Source organism: Hippocampus zosterae, chromosome 1 (genome assembly GCF_025434085.1).
Source record: "Hippocampus zosterae strain Florida chromosome 1, ASM2543408v3, whole genome shotgun sequence".
Taxonomy (NCBI): domain Eukaryota; kingdom Metazoa; phylum Chordata; class Actinopteri; order Syngnathiformes; family Syngnathidae; genus Hippocampus; species Hippocampus zosterae.
The window spans coordinates 4610375-4629028 of NC_067451.1; the positions used below are offsets into that span (position 1 = coordinate 4610375).

Here is an 18654-nt window from a genome sequence, read left to right on the forward strand (position 1 = left end):
ATGTATACAGTACATGGAATATTAAAAGAATGAATGAAAGCCCTCAAAAAACCTGCAGATAGAAAAAGGCTTCCTGTATGGGAAATATGTATTTTAATTACTTTAAATCTGAATCAGCCTATTAGATCGATGCTATATTTACTTATTTATTGTTTTTTTAAAGTAGTCTATATTAAAAGTAAATTGAAGCGGAGCGTAAACCAATCAGGGCTTTATGCGGAAATGACGTAAGGACACCAAACATGGCGTATGATTCAAACGGCGTCGCCCGAATGCAGCAGTAAGTAAAAAAAAAAGATGCTTATACTTTACGTTTCACGAATCCGCGTAGTTTAGCATACTAGTCTAACACGAATTAGTTTTATTTAAAAATCTTCCATTTATTTAGGACTGCGGAATCCGCCTTGACATTCAATTATCCCATACGTTGTGAACATTACACGCTTGGCCGAATAAATATGACAGCATTCGGCGCTGTGTTTGTAGTGTAGAAAAAAATATGTTTGTTGTGGCTTCTGCTAGCTGTCGCTACTAAAAAGAAAATATAGAATTGGCGTCCAAAGCAGTGCCTTTTGTTGTGTTGTGAATTAAATTGCCGGAAAGAGAGCTTCCCCAATTTGTTTTTGCTGTTGCCCTGCTGTCAAGACAACCAAACAGCAGCCTCACTCAACGCGTCCCTCACTGCCGATGTAACAGCAAGTTAGTATTTTATTTTCCTTCTTTTTGCTGCCACGAACAACGTTTTGGAACCATTCTCCAGGGTGGTGTAGCTGACATCTGAGTAGCCATAATGCAGGACAAGTCAAAGGAGCCAAAGAGGCAACCGACCAGGGAGTTGAGAAACCATAAGAAATGCTCAACGCTGGCAGGGCACCTTAGTCACGTGGTCACGTCACATTATTTGTTTGGCTTTCTCCCCAGCAGCCCCAGACATTATGCCCCCCAGCAGCCAGGGAAGGATATGGCTGAGGAGGAACGAGTGGGGGACATAGTCAAACCGTCTTTTGACAACGAGTTGACGGGAAGGAGGAGGCTCCACCAGCTGGAGAAGGAAAAGCTGGAGATGATGTCCGCACACAACCAGCAGGTCAGAGCACATCCTCTGCAAAATCATCATATAGCCGACACTGGCATCAACTCTATGTGGGTGGGTGTTTGTTTTATAGCTGTGCACGTTGGAGGCGGAACTTACCCGCCTCCGGGCCTCCGTGGAGAATGGGGAAGCTAAGAGGGCAGAGCTTCAGTACCAGGTGACTGTGAGCCGCAGAGACGCCCAGCAAGCATGTGAGAGCAACGAAGCACTCAAAGGTGCGGAAATCGGAGGTTCTCAAATGGTTGAACCCTCATAACAATCGTGTCAATTGTTGTCAGATCTCTCTCGCTCTCTCGACTGGATAATATGTGCTTTATATATATATGTGTGTGTATATATATATATATATATATATATTATATATATATATATATATATATATATATATATATATATATATATATATATATATATATATATATATATATATATATATATATATACACACAAATCACATTTATTTATATATAAATTACATTTATTATTAAGTGTGTGTGTATGTGTGTGTGTTTCAGAGCAAGTTGCATCACTGCGGAAGGTTCTGGACATGACCCAGCAGGCCAGACAGGAGGAACGACTCGCTTTGCAGCAAGAAGTGGACGAGCGTGACGCACTGATTGATGGCTTGACTTCAGAGAGCGAACACCTACACAGACTCCTGCAGGCAGGCCTCACACACTCTCTCTCACGCACACACACACACACACACACACACACATGTTTAACATGGTTTATATGTCCAGTGTCAGAAAGAGGCACTGGAGGAGGCGCAGAGGAGGGTGATTGCGCTGCAGAAGCAGTGTGAGGAGGAGGTCCGGGTGAGCAGACGAAGCGACACACACAGACAGGGAGGAGGTGAAAAGAAATTCCTCAGTGACCCATTTCTTTGCTGATAGGGCCACAAATCTCTGGAGGCCAACATGGAGGTCGAGCGAGCAGCTCACCTCGAGTTCAAGCGCAAGTGTGAGGTCACACAGGTGAGAGACACTAACCAACTATTCAACTACTCTGGAGAGCACTACGACATGGTCACCTCATGATATGAGGCATTGGGTGTTTTTTGTTATTGTAAAGTGTCCTTGGGTGTCTTGAAAAGCGCTTTTTAATAAAATGTATTATTATTATTGAGTAGTGGCTGGGAAATGACTGAACTGTACTATGGTTTGAAGGCGGAGCTGGCAGTGGAGCAGCGTGGCCAGCAGAAGGCGCAGTGCAACCTGGAGCTAATGAGAGAAGAGCTCCGAGATTTGAAGAGAGCTTACCAGGAGGAGAAAGAGAGCAGCCAATTCACGGAGCAAGCTCTGCAGCGGTGATTGGATGCACACACACAGACACACACACACAGACACACACACACAGACACACACACACAGACACACACACACACACACACACACACAACTTGATTATTCATTCATTCATTCATCTTCCAAGCCGCTTGATCCTCACTAGGGTCGCGGGGGTGCTGGAGCCTATCCCACCCAGCTGTCTCCGGGCAGTAGGCGGGGGATACCCTGAATCGGTTGCCAGCCAATCGCAGGGCACACATAGACGAACAACCATCCATGCTCACACTCACACCTAGGGACAATTTAGAGTGTTCAGTCAGCCTGCCATGCATATTTTTGGAATGTGGGAGGAAACCGGAGCACCCGGAGAAAACCCACGCAGGCCCGGGGAGAACATGCAAACTCCACACAGGGAGGCCGGAGCTGGAATCGAACCCGGTACCTCTGCACTGTGAAGCCGACGTGCTAACCACTGGACTACCGGGCCGCCACAACTTGATTATTTCTTGACATATTTGTGTGTGTGTGTGTGTGTGGCGTGGGGGGGGGGTCGTATAGCCTGAAGACAGAGTACAAGCAGTACAAGTGTGACCTGAGCATTGCCTTAGAGACAGAGAAAAGGAAGACAGCTGACCTGGCTGAGAAGCTGGAGGAAGAGAAAAGGCAACATGGCAACACGCACCTGCTTCTGGAACAGGTCTCGTATACATGCGCACACACACACACGCACACTTTGACAAATCTGTTCCTATTTGAAAATACAGTGAACCCCGCTGTAGCGAAAATGAGCGTGTAATTGTTGCTCGCCCCCATTAATATGCTTCCGATTTCCTAGAGATGCCACAAGATGGCAACTAAGCACAACTTGTGTCACAGCGAAATGAAACGCCTCGTCTCGCTTCTGACTTGACGATGTTCAGGTGCTGAAGAGAGAGATGCACTGTGGGAAACTCCTAGAAGAGATCAACGAGGCTCTCCAACAGCACACGCATCAAGGTACGGCGAGAACGCTATCGCTATAGGAAGACGCAGCCACCTGATTGTCAACTCATATTGGCAGAAGCAAAGGATGATGGGAAACAGAGTCCTCCTGCCGACATGATGCAGCTGCTCCGTTTGACGCTTAACAGACAGGAAGTAGCTGAGAAACAGGTGGATTTCCTTCACAATGAAGGCATGGTTTGTCCTGGCAGGTCAAGGATCTGCTGTTTGTACCTAAGAGAGGCTTGACAAAAGAAGCCTTGTGTGTCTTTGGCAGGTCCAGGATTTGCTGGTGACGTGCGAGAGACTTGACGAGGAGAAACAGACGCTCAAACGCGTGGCTGCGCATCAGAAGCAATGTCTCCAAGTAAATAAAGCTTCACTTCTGTGGCCGATGGGACAGACACTTTGATTGAATTCTGTCCACACGCTACAGGAGGCGTGCCAGCTGTCACTCAAGTTGCAGGAGCAAGCAACTCGCTTGCAAGAAGAGAGCCGTGATTGGTCCGTGCAAAACGAAGAGCTTCAGAAACAGTCAAAGGTAAGATTGTAGACTGTAACTTTGATTTTTGTTTGTTTGTGTGTGTGTGTGTATTTTGTTTGTTGTCTTCTGGTGATTTTTTTGTGTATATTTTCAGTTAAAAATATTTTAAAGCGGCCCGATAGTCCAGTGGTTAGCACGTCGGCTTCACAGTGCAGAGGTACCGGGTTCGATTCCAGCTCCGGCCTCCCTGTGTGGAGTTTGCATGTTCTCCCCGGGTCTGCGTGGGTTTTCTCCGGGTGCCCCGGTTTCCTCCCACATTCCAAAAATATGCATGCCAGGCTGATTGAACACTCTAAATTGTCCCTAGGTGTGAGTGTGAGTGCGAATGGTTGTTCGTTTCTGTGTGCCCTGCGATTGGCTGGCAACCGATTCAGGGTGTCCCCCCGCCTACTGCCCGAAGACAGCTGGGATAGGCTCCAGCACCCCCCGCTACCCTAGTGAGGATCAAGCGGTTCGGAAGATGAATGAATGAATGAATGAATATTTTATTGTTTATGTAAGATATTTCTGTGCAGCATTTTGTTTCAGCAGTTGCTGTCCCCCCCCCCCCCATAAATAAAGGCGTCTGCGTGTGTCCTTGTGTATCAGGCCCACCTGTCCTTCCTGCATTGTGTGTATCAGCGCCTGATGGCGGGCTGTGTGCTCGCAGAGCCGCAAAGCATGCCGGGTACCATCAGCTGGTCAAACTTGTGCGACCTCATCAACGAGCTGGTGGGGCAGCTGACCTCTGACCTCCAGGAGGCCAACAACAAGGTGAGGCTGTCAAAATGTCGTCACGTTTCAGGTTGGATCTTGCCCCCACCCAACACCTGGTTCGTCCCCCCGCGCAGGTGGAGTGTTTGCAGGTGGCGTGCGAGGAGAAGAGCGGGCACTTGCATCAGCTGCAGCGGCGTCACAAGCTCATGCTCTCGCATGTCCGGGAGCGCGGGAAGAGGCGGGCGGAAGCCTGGAGCAGCCGACACACGCGCACTGTCGCTCAGCTGCGGGTAACTGGCATCACGTATTGTTCTTCTCGCGGAAATCACCACTTGATATTTTATGTGAGGTTAACCGCGCAATTGATTGCCACCCGCAGGATCTCCTCTTGCGGAGCCGCAGAAAGTCAGCCTCCTTCCTGTCAGCGTGTGCCCTCCTCGCCGGCACGATGGCGCACGCCCAGCGCCGCCTGAGCAGGCTCGCCGAGGAAAGACATATTTTGGCCTCACGTTTGGCGGCGAGGGAGGAGCTGGAGGAGGAGCTGCGGCGGCTGGCTTGCGCTTTGGGCGGAGACGGAGGGGAGAGAAAAACGCAGGGGTCGTCAGCCAGGAGGCGATGGAGGAAGTACATGTGCGTAGTATCGGCATTGAGGTGGTGGCGTGCCATCGGGAGGAGGAGCATGGAGTTGTTTCGGCTGGAGATGGGACAAGCGGGTCCAGTGGTGTGTGTCGCTTCGTCAACTCTGATGGGAGAAGAGGACGTTGAACATCGCGACGCATTGTGCGCTCGCTGGCTTCGCTCCAAACGTCTGTCCTCCACCATCTTGGCCTGCATGGCCGACCTCTCTCCTCCCGCCTGCTCCCCGACACACGTGAGGTCAGCAGCACGGTCTGCATTGGCTCGCCTCCTGAATCACATTGTCAGTCCATCGGAATCCGCCCCAGAAATCTTGCGTGAGATGATCCCACAGACTCTTCCCACGAGCGACTCGAAGGTCTGATCTTTATTCGAATGAACCTTGAATCTCTTTATATGACCTCTCCTTGCATCCTCCCAATAGATGCTGGTATCCCGGCTCCAACAGCACTTCCTGCTCCTCACCCAACGGCTGCACTCGGCCGAGGTGGAGAGGCGGAGCCTGAGGCTGCAGTTGGCCCATCTGAGAAGAACTGAGTACAACCGAGAGGACAACTGCAGAACGGTAAGAAAACATAAGCACACACACACACACATTAATATTCTTAGTATGTGTGCGGGGCGGCCCGGTAGTCCAGTGGTTAGCACATCGGCTTCACAGTGCAGAGGTACTGGGTTCGATTCCAGCTCCAGCCTCCCTGTGTGGAGTTTGCATGTTCTCCCCGGGCCTGCGTGGTTTTTCTCCGGGTGCTCTTGTTTCCTCCCACATTCCAAAAACATGCGTGGCAGGCTGATTGAACACTCTAAATTGTCCCTAGGTGTGAGTGTGAGTGCGAATGATTGTTCGTCTCTGTGTGCCCTGCGATTGGCTGGCAACCGATTCAGGGTGTCCCCCGCCTACTGCCCGGACACAGCTGGGATAGGCTCCAGCACCCCCCGCGACCCTAGTGAGGATTAAGCGGTTAGGAAGATGAATGAATGAATGAATAGTATGTGTGTGCGTGTGTGTAGGTTTCAGCAAAGCACTTCCACAGCATGTGTTCCGACCTCCGCCAAGCAGTCGCTGGGGAACAGGAAGCTCGCGCCCTCCTTCAGGAGCAATCGGCACAGCGAGACGCCCTGCAGCTGCGAGTCAACAGGCACGCCACCGAGCGGGAACAAGCCCACCGTGCGCTCCGACGCATGGCGGAGGTACATTTGTACACATACGCGATACCGAGTGGCACAGTGTGTATCTTTGGTCAATATCTGATAATCCCTTGATTGACATGTCTCCGCATGCTGACGATAGAATAGTAGAGTACAGTATCGGTTATCACTGCATCCCTAGTTTACACTTCCTCTTTGTCCTGGACAGGCGCTGGCAGAGGCTCGACGGGGCCTGAGAGGGAAGGAGCGCTCGTTGAGGAATCTGGGCAAGCACTTGGCACGTGTGGACAAAGAAAGGCGGCATCTGGAAGGGCGACTGCGACATTTTCAGGACGCCACCAGGTAACATACCTCCTGAAGTGCTTTTTCCTTCACAACATGCCGTCATTTTCTTCCTGTCTGGCTTGGCCGACGGTGTCAGGATCACGATCGGCTCCAGGAAGGCAGCAAGGCGGCGGCATAAGGCAGTGTCCGACTTTTCTACTTCTGGTGCATTGCCAGAACCCAGGAAGTGAAAATCGTGAACGGCATCATCCAGGTCAGAGGTCACCAATGGGTGATTTGGCCCCAGACTCAGAGAGACTAAACGAAAACATTTAAACTGTTCCTTCTGAAAACGAATGTTTCAGGAGGCATTATGGATGAAAATGAAAGCAGAATATCCAGACATTGTCAAACAAAAAGTTTTGAATTCCATGTGCCCGTTCCCTATATTTTATTGATGAAAAGTGAGATTTTTAAAATGTATTTATTTTTAATTAATTTATTTTTTTTGCAATGACAGCGACCGAAATGAAATTATTGATAACACATTTTGCGCATTTGGCGGCCCGGTAGTCCAGTGGTTAGCACGTTGGCTTCACAGTGCAGAGGTACCGGGTTCGATTCCAGCTCCGGCCTCCCTGTGTGGAGTTTGCATGTTCTCCCCGGGCCTGCGTGGGTTTTCTCCGGGTGCTCCGGTTTCCTCCCACATTCCAAAAATATGCGTGGCGGGCTGATGGAACACTCTAAATTGTCCCTAGGTGTGAGTGTGAGTACGAATGGTTGTTCGTTTCTGTGTGCCCTGCGATTGGCTGGCAACCGATTCAGGGTGTCCCCCGCCTACTGCCCGAAGACAGCTGGGATAGGCTCCAGCACCCCCCGCGACCCTAGTGAGGATCAAGCGGTTCGGAAAATGAATGAATGAATGACATTTTGCGCATTCATTATTGTCTCTCTCCAATTACACCAAAATGGGGCTGCTTTGTTAAAGGAAAAACTGTTTGACTCTTTTGTTTTTATTTGGTAATTCCCGTTTGTGAAAGTGATTTGTGGTGCAAAATACAGTGTGGACAGCCAGCCTTGTGCTCTCCATTTTTGTATATGTGTGTGCGTATATATACTTTTTGGGTGTGCGAGAAGTTTTCATCAGACAAACACTTTTAAGTGAAGCATCAGCACATCTCTACTAAGGAATCCACACCCTGAGGCAACACATGCAGACAAAATTGTGCCGACTTTGCTCTTTTTTTTGTCAGTCACCATCCTAACTTGTGAGGTGAAATGAACTTCCAAGGATAACACATTGCTGGTTTCCGTGGTGATGGAGAGCATTTATTTATTTTTAACATCTCATCTTGACATTTGCCTCAAAGGAATATCAAGTACACCAACCCATCATGTGTTTTTGTGTGTAGGACTAAGTTAAAAAAAAGTGCCAGCTCAGAAAGAAAAGTGGCACAAGGGCTGACGCCGGCATTTTCATTCAGGTGCCGTCATGGTCTGAGTTTGTCCCACCGGATTTAAATTGAGTTCCGCCCATAAAAGGACATGCCTCCTTCCTGGGGGGAGCGAAGCACAAGGATCAAAGTCTTAATCCCCCTTTGACAAAAAAAATAAAATTGTTGAAGTATCAACTCAGTGGATCGTTGCCTCTAAACATGGCCGCTCAGCACAGTAATCCTCTCGAGTCCCGAAAGTCACTTTGACAGCAAGACGGCGCTAATCGGCTTCCTTGACGCTTCCGTCCTCGGGCGACAAACAAGTTGTCGCAGCAACAAGAATAAACAACTTGCCCTACTGGGATCTGACACCCAGAACCTCTCTTGGCTGCCACCTTGTCACGTCCACGATCCTGACCGCCATTTTGTCATGTCCGCTGTCATCTACTTGAACTTCATGAATGCTTAGATGCAGGCGTTCCTGGGCATGTGCGATTTTTGCCAATCAGCATCAGCGTTCTCCAATCAGAGGCCGGTGGGTGGAGTCAAATAGTGAACAATAAGAGGAAAACGGGCGAGCAGCTGGTAGACGAGCGAGAACACGCCAAGGACTTGGAGGGTCGTGCCGCCGCCAGGAGAAGTCAACTTTGTCCACCATTCAGCAAACGCGGCATGAGGTACGATGTAGTAAACCTTGGTGACAATCCGGTGCAAGTCATGTCACGTTTACTTATCGTCAACTGCAGCTGTGTCACATTCTACCCTCGCAGGGTCGAAAGTTGTCCCATTTGGTAAGCGTGCCTCGCCCTGGCAACACGCTCGCTGGTGGTGTTCCTGACAGCCTTCGTTTGGGAGGGCGCCGGAGCCCTGAGGAGGAGCTGCTACTCCTCCAACACATCCTGTACTTTGGCTCGACACGGCCTAGTGCCCATGACATGGCGGCTGTCAGTCGCACAAATCCCGCTCCCGCCAAGGTGACGACAAGTTGTGATCTCATGACCTGGTGACAGTATGACATCGGGCCACTTTTGTTCTCCCAGGATCAGGTGCGTGGAGCCATGTGGAACCCTTGCCTCCATTTTATCCCTTTCTACTTCCATCCCACACTTTCCTCTACCCTCGATTCAACTCCTTCCCACTTCCACCCTGCTACCTCCACTCTCTGCTCCTTCCAATGGCCCCACAAGGGACGGGTCTCGTGCGGCCTGTGTGGGAAAAGTTTTTATGACAAAGGTAGGCGTTACCTGGTGTGGTCATGAGATGGTCATGTGATGTCACATTGTGTTTACTTTTTTGCACAAAGGAACTTTGAAGATCCACTACAGTGGTGTGCACCTCAAAATTAAACATGGCTGCACGGTGGCGGGCTGCGCCATGCTGTTCAGCTCACTGCGCAGTCGGAACCGACATAGTGCCAACCCCAACCCGCGTCTGCACCGCTCCGCTTTCACTGCAAAAGATGCCTCCAAGTGCGACTGGATACCCCCTCAAAGTGTGGGCGGCATCGCCCGTGGCATGATGACAGCGTGCCAGTCAGCATCGGCACGTGACAGGGTGGGCATACCAGAGCAACTTGTCGCTGTTAACAGCCTGCCGGCGAATCAACAGAAGTTTTGGGAGTCACATGGAAGCTTGCCGGAAAAGAAAAAGCCTCGGAAGTCGAGCCTGCCACTAAAAGTCGTCAGTCAACTGGAATGAATTAAAAAAAAAAAAAAAAAAAAACCCAAAAATCACCCGAATGATTTACTCTGGCGTCCTCTCGTGGACAAATGAATATTATAAGTGCATGCCTTGTCTTCTCCTTTCTTTACTCTCAAATTAAGTACAAAAAAAACTAAATGAGATGAATAAAAATCTAAAACAGCTTTTGGTTCTTTTAGTTTTTGTCTGACTGCGTGTTCCTACGCAGACGTACTACAGTGCATGAACCCAGAAGTGGAAGTACGCATCGTCAATGGACAGAACGTTGAACACAATTTGTTGTTTTACATTACGGAAAAGGTTAATAGAGATTTGTTTGTAGTATCATTGTACTAAGAAACATGTTTAGCTTTTCAGACGTGTAACTACTTTTTCTTTCCACCACAAGGAGGTGCCATCGCGCTACGTTTAAAAAAACGAAGAAGACAAGGGACAAGAAGTGACACCAGTCTCGCGCTAGAACACCTTGAACGCAACGATTTGTCTTCTTTTTTCTTTTCTTTTTTTTTTTGGTTTTATGTCGTTCGCGTGAAGGATGTTAGCCTGCTTGCTGTGTCGTGGAAGGTCACTAAAGTTTGTCACGCCCTTTCGTGTCAGCTTGTTTTCGACCACCAGACACTTTTCGGACACCTGTGGTGACACGGGACCGGTCCGCATTGGTTGCGCCTCGGGGTTCTGGGGGGACACGGCCACCTCAGGTACAGCCCACCCACCATATTAATGCGCAATTGGCATTCAATTTTATTGCGTGTGTGTGTATGTGTGTGTGTGCCCGGTGCCCACGCGCGTCTCACAGTACCTCAACTGATCCATGGCGGGAAACTGGACTTCTTGGTTTTTGATTACCTGAGTGAGATTACCATGTCCCTCCTAACAGCAGCCAAGGCCAAGGTGCCTGTAAGTGTGTCAGGGAGTGAGACAGTATGTACCGTATATGAGGGAGACATTCAAATAATGGCATTTTCTTCTAGAATCTGGGTTACGCTCCAGACTTTGTCCAGGCGGCCTTGGCGCCGGCCATCCACGATATCCACAGAAAAGGTGAGTCCCCTGTTTCCAAAGCAGGTTGGAGTCATTTCCGTCGTAACTGACCTTGTCCTCGTAGGCGTGCGTGTGGTCAGTAACGCGGGCGGCGTGAACCCGTTAGCCTGCGCCGCGGCCATACAGGAAGTGGTCAAGAAAGCCGGCTTGGACCTTAAGGTTGCCGTGGTGACGGGTGATGACCTCATGGCGCATGTGAGTAATCACACCACTCACTCCAGCGGTGACTTTGAGTGACAAGCACTTGCTGTTCTGTCGTTGACACACTGATTTGACGCTGACTCGCAACTTGACTCAGTGACTTACTCTCTTATTGACTCTGACTCATTGAATTGCTGACTCGCAGCACTTTGACTCATTAACTTTTTAACTTGAGTCTCAGATTGAATTTGTTTTGACTCGCTTACTTATTGACTTTTTGACCTAATGGGACTTAGTCTCATTTTGTCTTACAGACTCAGTGACTTTTGACTCACTAGCTTGTTGAATTTTTGACTCATTGACGCGGAATCGTTGACTCAAGACTGTTGCATTTACTTATATTGACTCAATTACATGTTGACTTGTTTACTTTTTTACTCAATGACACTTTCACTGAGTGACTTTTGACTCACTAGATCATTGACTTTTTGAGTGACTTGGCTCATTTCTTTTTTGAATTCTTGACACATTGATTCACAAAATTTTTCACTCGCTGCCAATTTGACTTGTTGACTCGTGCAATCATTGACTTTTTTTTTTAACCTCGTCTCTGCAGAGAAGCCGCCTTGCTGAGGTCAAGATGGCCGACGATGGCAGCAGTCGTGCCTTGCCGAAAATGCTGCACAGCATGAACGCCTACGTCGGGTACGTGAGCGCTCACGTGCACATCTTGTTCACGTGCAAGCTAATGTGTGCATTTTTGCGCAGGGCACTGCCCATCCGCCGCTGTCTGGACCTTGGCGCCGACATTGTTGTAACAGGCCGTTGTGTGGATAGCGCTCTCGCTCTTGGGCCGCTCATGCACGCCGTACGTCCTGAACTTGGGGTGGGGTGGGGGTAATTATATGGTTGCCATCACAACACACCACCACTCACTCACTGTGTTGATACTCTCCTGTCTCGCAGTTTGGATGGGGAAAAGGCGACTTGGATCTGCTGGCTGCCGGAAGGTGAGAAATCTGACTCGCTGACTTCTTTACTCACTGGCTGATTGCCACTCATACATCCTGCCTAGCTGACGTGTTGACCGCTTATTGTGACGTTTTTCAGTCTGGCAGGCCACCTGATTGAGTGTGGCGCCCAGAGCACCGGCGGGATCTTCACGGACTGGCATCGCGTCCCCGACTGGTGAGAATCTCCCCGCCCGCCGAGAATCCCGCTAAGTCCTGGTGAACCCCGATGACCCCTGGCAGGGACAACATTGGCTTCCCAGTGGTGGAATGTTCCGCCGACGGCTCCTTCGTTCTCTCCAAGCCGCCAAAGACAGGCGGGCTGGTGGAGTTTGGCACGGTGGCCGAGCAGCTGGTGTATGAGATTGGCGACCCGCGGCGATACGTGCTGCCCGACGTCATCTGTGACTTCAGCAACGTCCTAATACAAGAGGTGCCTGGTACGTATTGCGTATGCTATTTTGATGTTGTAACACAGGGGTGTCCAAACTTTTTGCCAAGGGGGCCAGATTTTATGTGGTAAAATGTCAGGGGGCCGACCTTGGCTGACATTTTTTACATTGAACAACAATATTGTTCAACAAAATTTAGTAAGCCAGTCTGTTTCACATTTCCATTTTTATTTTTATTTCAACAATCTTAAGAATTTCTTTTGGTTCATTTGAAACGGGTATATCACATGCAACTGCTTATTCACTTGACTTTTTCTTAAACAGAAGTCTCCTGAGTGCAAATTGATTGATTTGAAACATAAAATGTATCACCATGACTTTTCAATAGTCACAAAACCTTTGACTCGAACAACAGGGAAATGAACAAGCAATACACATATCCACAACTGCAAGGAGCATTTGAAATATGACATATCAGTCAATATAAACACGGAGTGATGTCTTGTTAACTCGTGAGTGATGCCCCCTAGTGTCTAAATGCTATTACTCATTTAGTGAATGCTATTACTCATTTAGCCACTAGAGGGAAGCAGTACTCTATGAAACATCACTCACCAGTCTACGAGACCTCAGTCAATGCAACACGTGTTCCATTGCGCCCAACCTGCGGGCCAGACGGCACTGATTTTATGACAGGGGCCGAGGGCCGGATGAAATTCGACCGCGGGCCGGACTTTGGACATGCCTGTTGTAACATCAACACGTTAACGGTGACAGTGGTGCGTTTTGTGTGCGCACAGGTATCGAGGGCGGCGCCGTCAAGGTGAGCGGCGCCAAAGGCTTTGCTCCGCCACATGACTACAAGGTGAGCCGTAACGAGACGGGCGCGGGGGGGCATGGCTACATCACAGCCCTGATGCTGTCCTGCTCCATGCGCAGGTGTGCGCCACTTACATGGATGGCTTTCGTGCGACGGCCGTGTGTCCGCTGGGTGGACCAAGAGCAGCGGAAAAAGCCCGCAGGACTGCAGAGAGCATCATCAAAAGGTCTGTTTGTCAATGCCGAAACGTCCGCGAGGCTTGATTGAGATGAGGTGAAGATCACCTTCGCGCTGGGTTCAGAAGCTTCCCAAATATTCACTCTTTCCATTTTTTTGTAGCAGTTCATTATTTTCAAACGTAGCTTTCATATGTGCTTTTTCACAAGTCTAAACAATGTATTGAAGTTCATTGAAGTGGCTTGAAGTTGAAGAAGTGAACCCTGTGGGACGAATAAAGGATATCTTATCTTATGAAGTCCTACGTTGTGTTCTCAATGCTCTCTAATTTGGCTTTTTCTAAGTTACGTATCGCTTTTTGCACTCTCAATTGTCTCCTTTAGTCTGGCAAGCGATTATTTTGGTCGGAGTTATGTTGATTAACATTCATCATAAGTGAATATTTGAAGAAATGTTCTATTGTATCATCTTTAGCCTTTTTGTTTTGGACTTTCAAAAGATTTGGATTGCTGTTTCTTTGATATTGAACCACTATGAGATGGTGTTTCACAAAAATTATTTTACAAATATAAATATAAATATATATATATAATATATTATATATATAATATATATATATATATAAATAAAATAAATACAAATATAAATATATAAATATAAAATACAGAATAAAAAACATTTTACTGATATAAATTAATTATGTATTGTATTGTATTTACAGAAATATCGACAAAAATTGCTATTTTTTTTTCCACTGTTACAAAGATATCTTGATTGTTGAATTGGTAAGTGTCCACTGTTTAAAACTTCTATGTAAAAAATATTCAATAAAAGTGATTTTTTTTTTTCACGACGGTATCAAAAAAATGGTTTTCAATTTTATGACTGTATTTATTTATTTATTTGCGGGTGGCGAATCTGGAGGAAAAAAAACGGTATAGTGACAACGTGTGGTTTGTTTTTTTTGTGCAGGACAAAGCGCATATTTAAGCATTTGCATCTGGAGGACTTCTCAGCCGTCAACATCCAGGTTCTGGGAGCGGAGGACACTTACGGCGCCAATGGCTCCAACAATGTGAGCCCTGCACCGTTGACCTTTTGACCTCATGGTGCAAATGCGTCTAACGTGCTACCTGTGCAGGATGCCAGGGAGGCAGTCCTGTGGTTGGCTGTCCACCACAAAGACAAGAAGGCACTGGAGGTCTTCTCCAGAGAGATCGCCCCCGCCGGGACAGGCATGGGTACGACTGTCACGCTGACACTCTCGTCGGGTTTCAAGTTTCAAGCAAGGTCCAGCAAGTTCTTGTTGCAAAAATTTGCGACCCCATTTAATATCTGTTCTAGTTTCCTAGCACGTTCAAATACTTTTAAAGGTAGCTTGCCAGTCTGTGTTGTCTGTTACTTTTAGTGCCACACCTCTGACCTTGTGACATTTGTTTCCTTGCTCGCAGCTCCGGGACTGTGCGGCATCGTGGGCGGGCGTCCCCGAGTGTGAGTGTCACCCACCCGCATGGCCGCTTCTCCTGTGTAGTTTTTGTCAGTCATTGACTTCGATGTCGTGGTTTTTCAAGGTCGCCGGTCCTGAAGCCGCTCTTCTTCTACTTCCCCAAGTCTCAACTCCAGCTCGACATCCATGTGGACGGACGGTGGGTGGAGTCTCTCTCGGAGACGGGGCCCGACATGGCCGAACAGGAAGCTCCCCTCGCGTGGGCGGAGGAAGCGGCGGATGCAGGTGAGCTGGCTTGCGGTTGCCATGGTGACCAGCAGAGGGCATATATCCAGTATACAGTGGTTTTAAATTGGAAAAAAACATCTCGTACCACCTCATAAATACTTAAATATAGAAACAAAGTGTAACGTTGTGTATTGTTGAAACATTAACACTGAGCTTAAATGCAGGAATGACGGTTTAATTAAATGTATTGCTCGTTCTTTGTCTTATTTGTCTAATATCATACATGAAATTTTACGGGTTAATATTGTTGAACATCTGGAGCAACAGAATAAGGAAGGTCAGTTATTTGAGTTGTAGTTTCCTTTACTCTTTTACATGATCCTTGATCACTTTTTTCTTTTTTTGGCTTTCACTCGACAAATATTTCACACGAAGCATTAAAAAAACTAACAAAAAAAACATACTTTCTTCATAAACTAATTAAAACCAACTGCATACAAAAAAACAACTTCAAAATGAAATAGAAACTAACTAGTAAATTGTTTCGCAAACTACCATTTGGAGAAAAATCTTCAGGTCACCACAACACTACACTTACATCTGACAAAATAAACTTGAAATAATAATGCACTCAAAACATATTGCGGATCACATTAGATATATCTAAAAAAATTAAAAACATTTTTAGAACGTTTTTTTAAAAGACAATGTATTCAAAAGTCATTTACAACTGAACTGCGCTCAACAAATGTACTGTTCAAGATTAAAAAGGAAAGTTTTAAGCCACTCCAACAATGCACAGTTGGAGCATTTAATTCAGCAAACCTTTGTGTTCCACTAGAGGGAGCAGCGTGTAAGCTTCCCTGCTGAGATATTGTGGTGTTGATGTTGTAGAGCTTCCCAGCGGGCCGCACTGCTACAGGCTAGAAGAACTGGCCTACGCCAGAAGCGGCGACAAAGGAGACTCTGCCAACATTGGTGAGCCACGCTAACCGCTCGCACTCTAGTGCGTCTTCACGCTAAGCTAACCATTAGCCTCGCGGTGCGTCTTCACGCTAAGCTAACCATTAGCCTCGCGCGCAGGTGTGATCGCCCGTGACGCCCGGCTTTTCCCCTTCCTGAAAAAACACCTGACTTCGTCCGTGGTGGAGGGATACCTGGCCCACCTCTTCCCGCCCAGCCTGCACGGCGCCGTGACGCGGTGAGTGGGTCGCGAGCGGGCCGCGAGGAGGAACCGCAATAACGTTTGCAAACCACCATGACTCGTCATGACTAAGCAGATGACTGCTTCGGGCTGTGGATGTTCTGTTTCTAATTGGTACCAAATGTCTCTCGCCGCCACCACCACACGGAATCTTGGCGCTGAAAGGATCCACTGTTTATCTTCACAGCAGAACCAAAACGAGAGAACCTACATCCAAAACTTTTTACTTGGGCAGAAGTAGAGATACTGGTGAAGGAAAAAAAAAAGACTGGTAAAACATTCGCAGTGGCTCAACTCATTTAATTAACAAACAAGGTACTTTCACATTCCTCCAAGTCACTTCTATCCCATTTTTTTTCCACTTTGCTATTACCTCTCTCTCCATTTACGCCGGTTTATACATCGTGTCATCATCTGCGAATTTAAAAAAAAATAACACGCCTAATTTCAATACAGTACTGTACATATCAAGACAACCGTGTGGAAAAAAATATGTGGACCCACTTAAGTAGTTTTAAGCCTTTACTTCTTCCCAGTGACGACATCTTTATTCCTACTGTTATGTTCTTGGAGAGGAGCTACTTGGAATATGCTCGCTGGAATAAGGTCAGGGTGCAAATTAGCAATGACTTGATACATGAAACATGCATTGTGGTAGATGCTGAGCTCGGGGAGTCTTCGTATTCCGTGCTGAGGAAATAGTGGGCGAGAGGGGGCATTGTATTCAGACCAAGAAAAAATATGTCTCACTTTGATTTGCAGAGCTTGGAGGTTTTTTTTGTTTTGTTTTTTTGGGGTGAAGCTTTTAAAACGTCTTTTACGTAGTTACATTTCATGAATGCAAATGCAGGCTCAAATAGAGTTTGGTATAATATAAGAAATGTTGGACGTGGAATTTTAATAAAGAGGCCCACATACTGTATTTTCTTTTATTTTTTAAACGAGCAAATCAAATTTATTCCCAGAATTTTGGTCGTGCTCATTTGCAATTTTACAGGCCCATCAATTTCAATGGGTACAGTATGTTTGGAGTTGGGCCTAGTCAGTTTCACATAATTCTTTGTTTCGAACTCTGTTAAGTTCAAATGGACTCTCTTAGGTCAAAAAGAGTTGACATGCGCCAACTAAAAACAAGAGTTTGTGGAGTACTTTTGAAGAATTAACAAACTCATTGACATAACAGAATAAGGAGAAGTGGTCCCAATATGGATCCCTGTGGGACCACATTTAATAATTCTATTTAATGAGCTCTCATCTTGGTTGCATACATACCATTTCCTCAATGTAGGCAGTTGCTGAACCAGTTCTTTCTGGCGTGCCCACCTTGATCATCTGGTGGTAGTATACTACAGACAGACATGATCTCAATTCTCAGCTCAACTGCGAGTGAAGTCCCTTTTTTCCCTATTCGCCAGGGCCAAGTCATGCTTGTAAAGTGAATTGAGTTCTCTGCCGACATACAGCGTAAGTACAGTTGCAAAGTTTCTGTTTGTCAGTACATGGCTGCCAGTGAGGACCAGTGTGCTAAGCATATGTTAGCAATTAGCCCAACGAAAGGCCATAAAAGAGGCAATGAAATGCAACATGGCCGCCACAGGCACTTCATTAGCATGTGTTGAAGTCTCGTTAAAGTGCCGGCAGCACACACAAATTTGCGTTGCCTTTGTTACAAGTGTTTTTTTGTGTATGCGCAGATATACTCTGCCAGGGATCAACGGCCTCAATTTTGTTCTGAAGAATTCACTTGGTGGGGGAGGGGTGGCGTCCCTGCGCAGTGACCCCCAGGTAAGACACACACGCCCATGCCCACATGGGGTGGCTGTCAATCAACGCGTGTGTGTGCGTGTGTGTGCGTGCGTGCGTGGACCTCCTGCAGGGAAAAGCCTTGGCTCAGATGTTGCTGGACTTGAAACTCCATGGACTTCCTGACCTCACGCCCCTGCTCGGTTAACACACACACACACAACAGACACAAACACAGATACACATGTGCATGTACAGTGTTAGCGGCGGAGGACTTAAGTGTCAGCTTCGATCACATGACCTTAACGGACTTCATTGGAGTGGCGACCTCTAACCTCACTCTGTGGAATGTCACTTCCTCCTTAATTGCAAACAGGCCCTCTGTCGTCATGGCGATCACCGCCAGCTCGGCCCCCTTGCCTTTTGGGGAAAACTGTTGAATTACCCGTAACGATCGTGGTGAAGCTGAGTGTTCATTAAAAGTGGCAGGACGTAAAAGGTGTCAAAGTCCCGCCTTCGCGTCTGGGAGACTGTCTTTTACGGCCTTTAACCTCTCTGAAGTTGTGTGTGTCGGCTTCATGCGAAGTCTGGTGACAAGTTGGCCCGCTGCTGCTAACGTAGTCTGTTAGCATAGCGTGATGGCCACCGCACATCTGGCCGGC

At 47.5% G+C, this 18654-nt stretch overlaps 2 protein-coding genes across 2 annotated transcripts; both read left to right on the forward strand.

Annotated features, from left to right (window-relative positions):
* Positions 1-93: 93 nt before the first annotated feature.
* On the forward strand, positions 94-9810 carry LOC127602814 (coiled-coil domain-containing protein 171-like). Its single transcript, XM_052069174.1, is given in 23 exon segments — positions 94-280; positions 925-1087; positions 1167-1308; positions 1609-1757; positions 1837-1911; positions 1990-2070; positions 2263-2402; positions 2941-3079; positions 3303-3378; positions 3443-3534; positions 3641-3730; positions 3800-3904; positions 4496-4660; positions 4738-4893; positions 4983-5597; positions 5664-5804; positions 6251-6430; positions 6597-6730; positions 6810-6888; positions 6890-8765; positions 8835-9062; positions 9129-9321; positions 9392-9810. Coding segments are annotated over 20 exon segments (2859 nt in total). The 5' UTR covers positions 94-242; the 3' UTR covers positions 6989-8765; positions 8835-9062; positions 9129-9321; positions 9392-9810.
* Positions 9811-10154: 344 nt separating this feature from the next.
* lratb.1 (lecithin retinol acyltransferase b, tandem duplicate 1) lies at positions 10155-18548 on the forward strand. Its single transcript, XM_052069135.1, has 19 exons — positions 10155-10487; positions 10586-10686; positions 10761-10830; positions 10895-11025; positions 11588-11676; positions 11740-11839; positions 11938-11981; positions 12082-12159; positions 12225-12421; positions 13174-13238; positions 13313-13419; positions 14343-14445; positions 14512-14611; positions 14822-14861; positions 14942-15102; positions 15940-16023; positions 16129-16246; positions 17944-18034; positions 18126-18548. The coding sequence occupies exons 1-19, from the start codon at positions 10325-10327 to the stop codon at positions 18198-18200; spliced, it is 1917 nt and encodes a 638-aa protein (XP_051925095.1). The 5' UTR covers positions 10155-10324; the 3' UTR covers positions 18201-18548.
* The last annotated feature ends 106 nt before the right edge of the window (positions 18549-18654 follow it).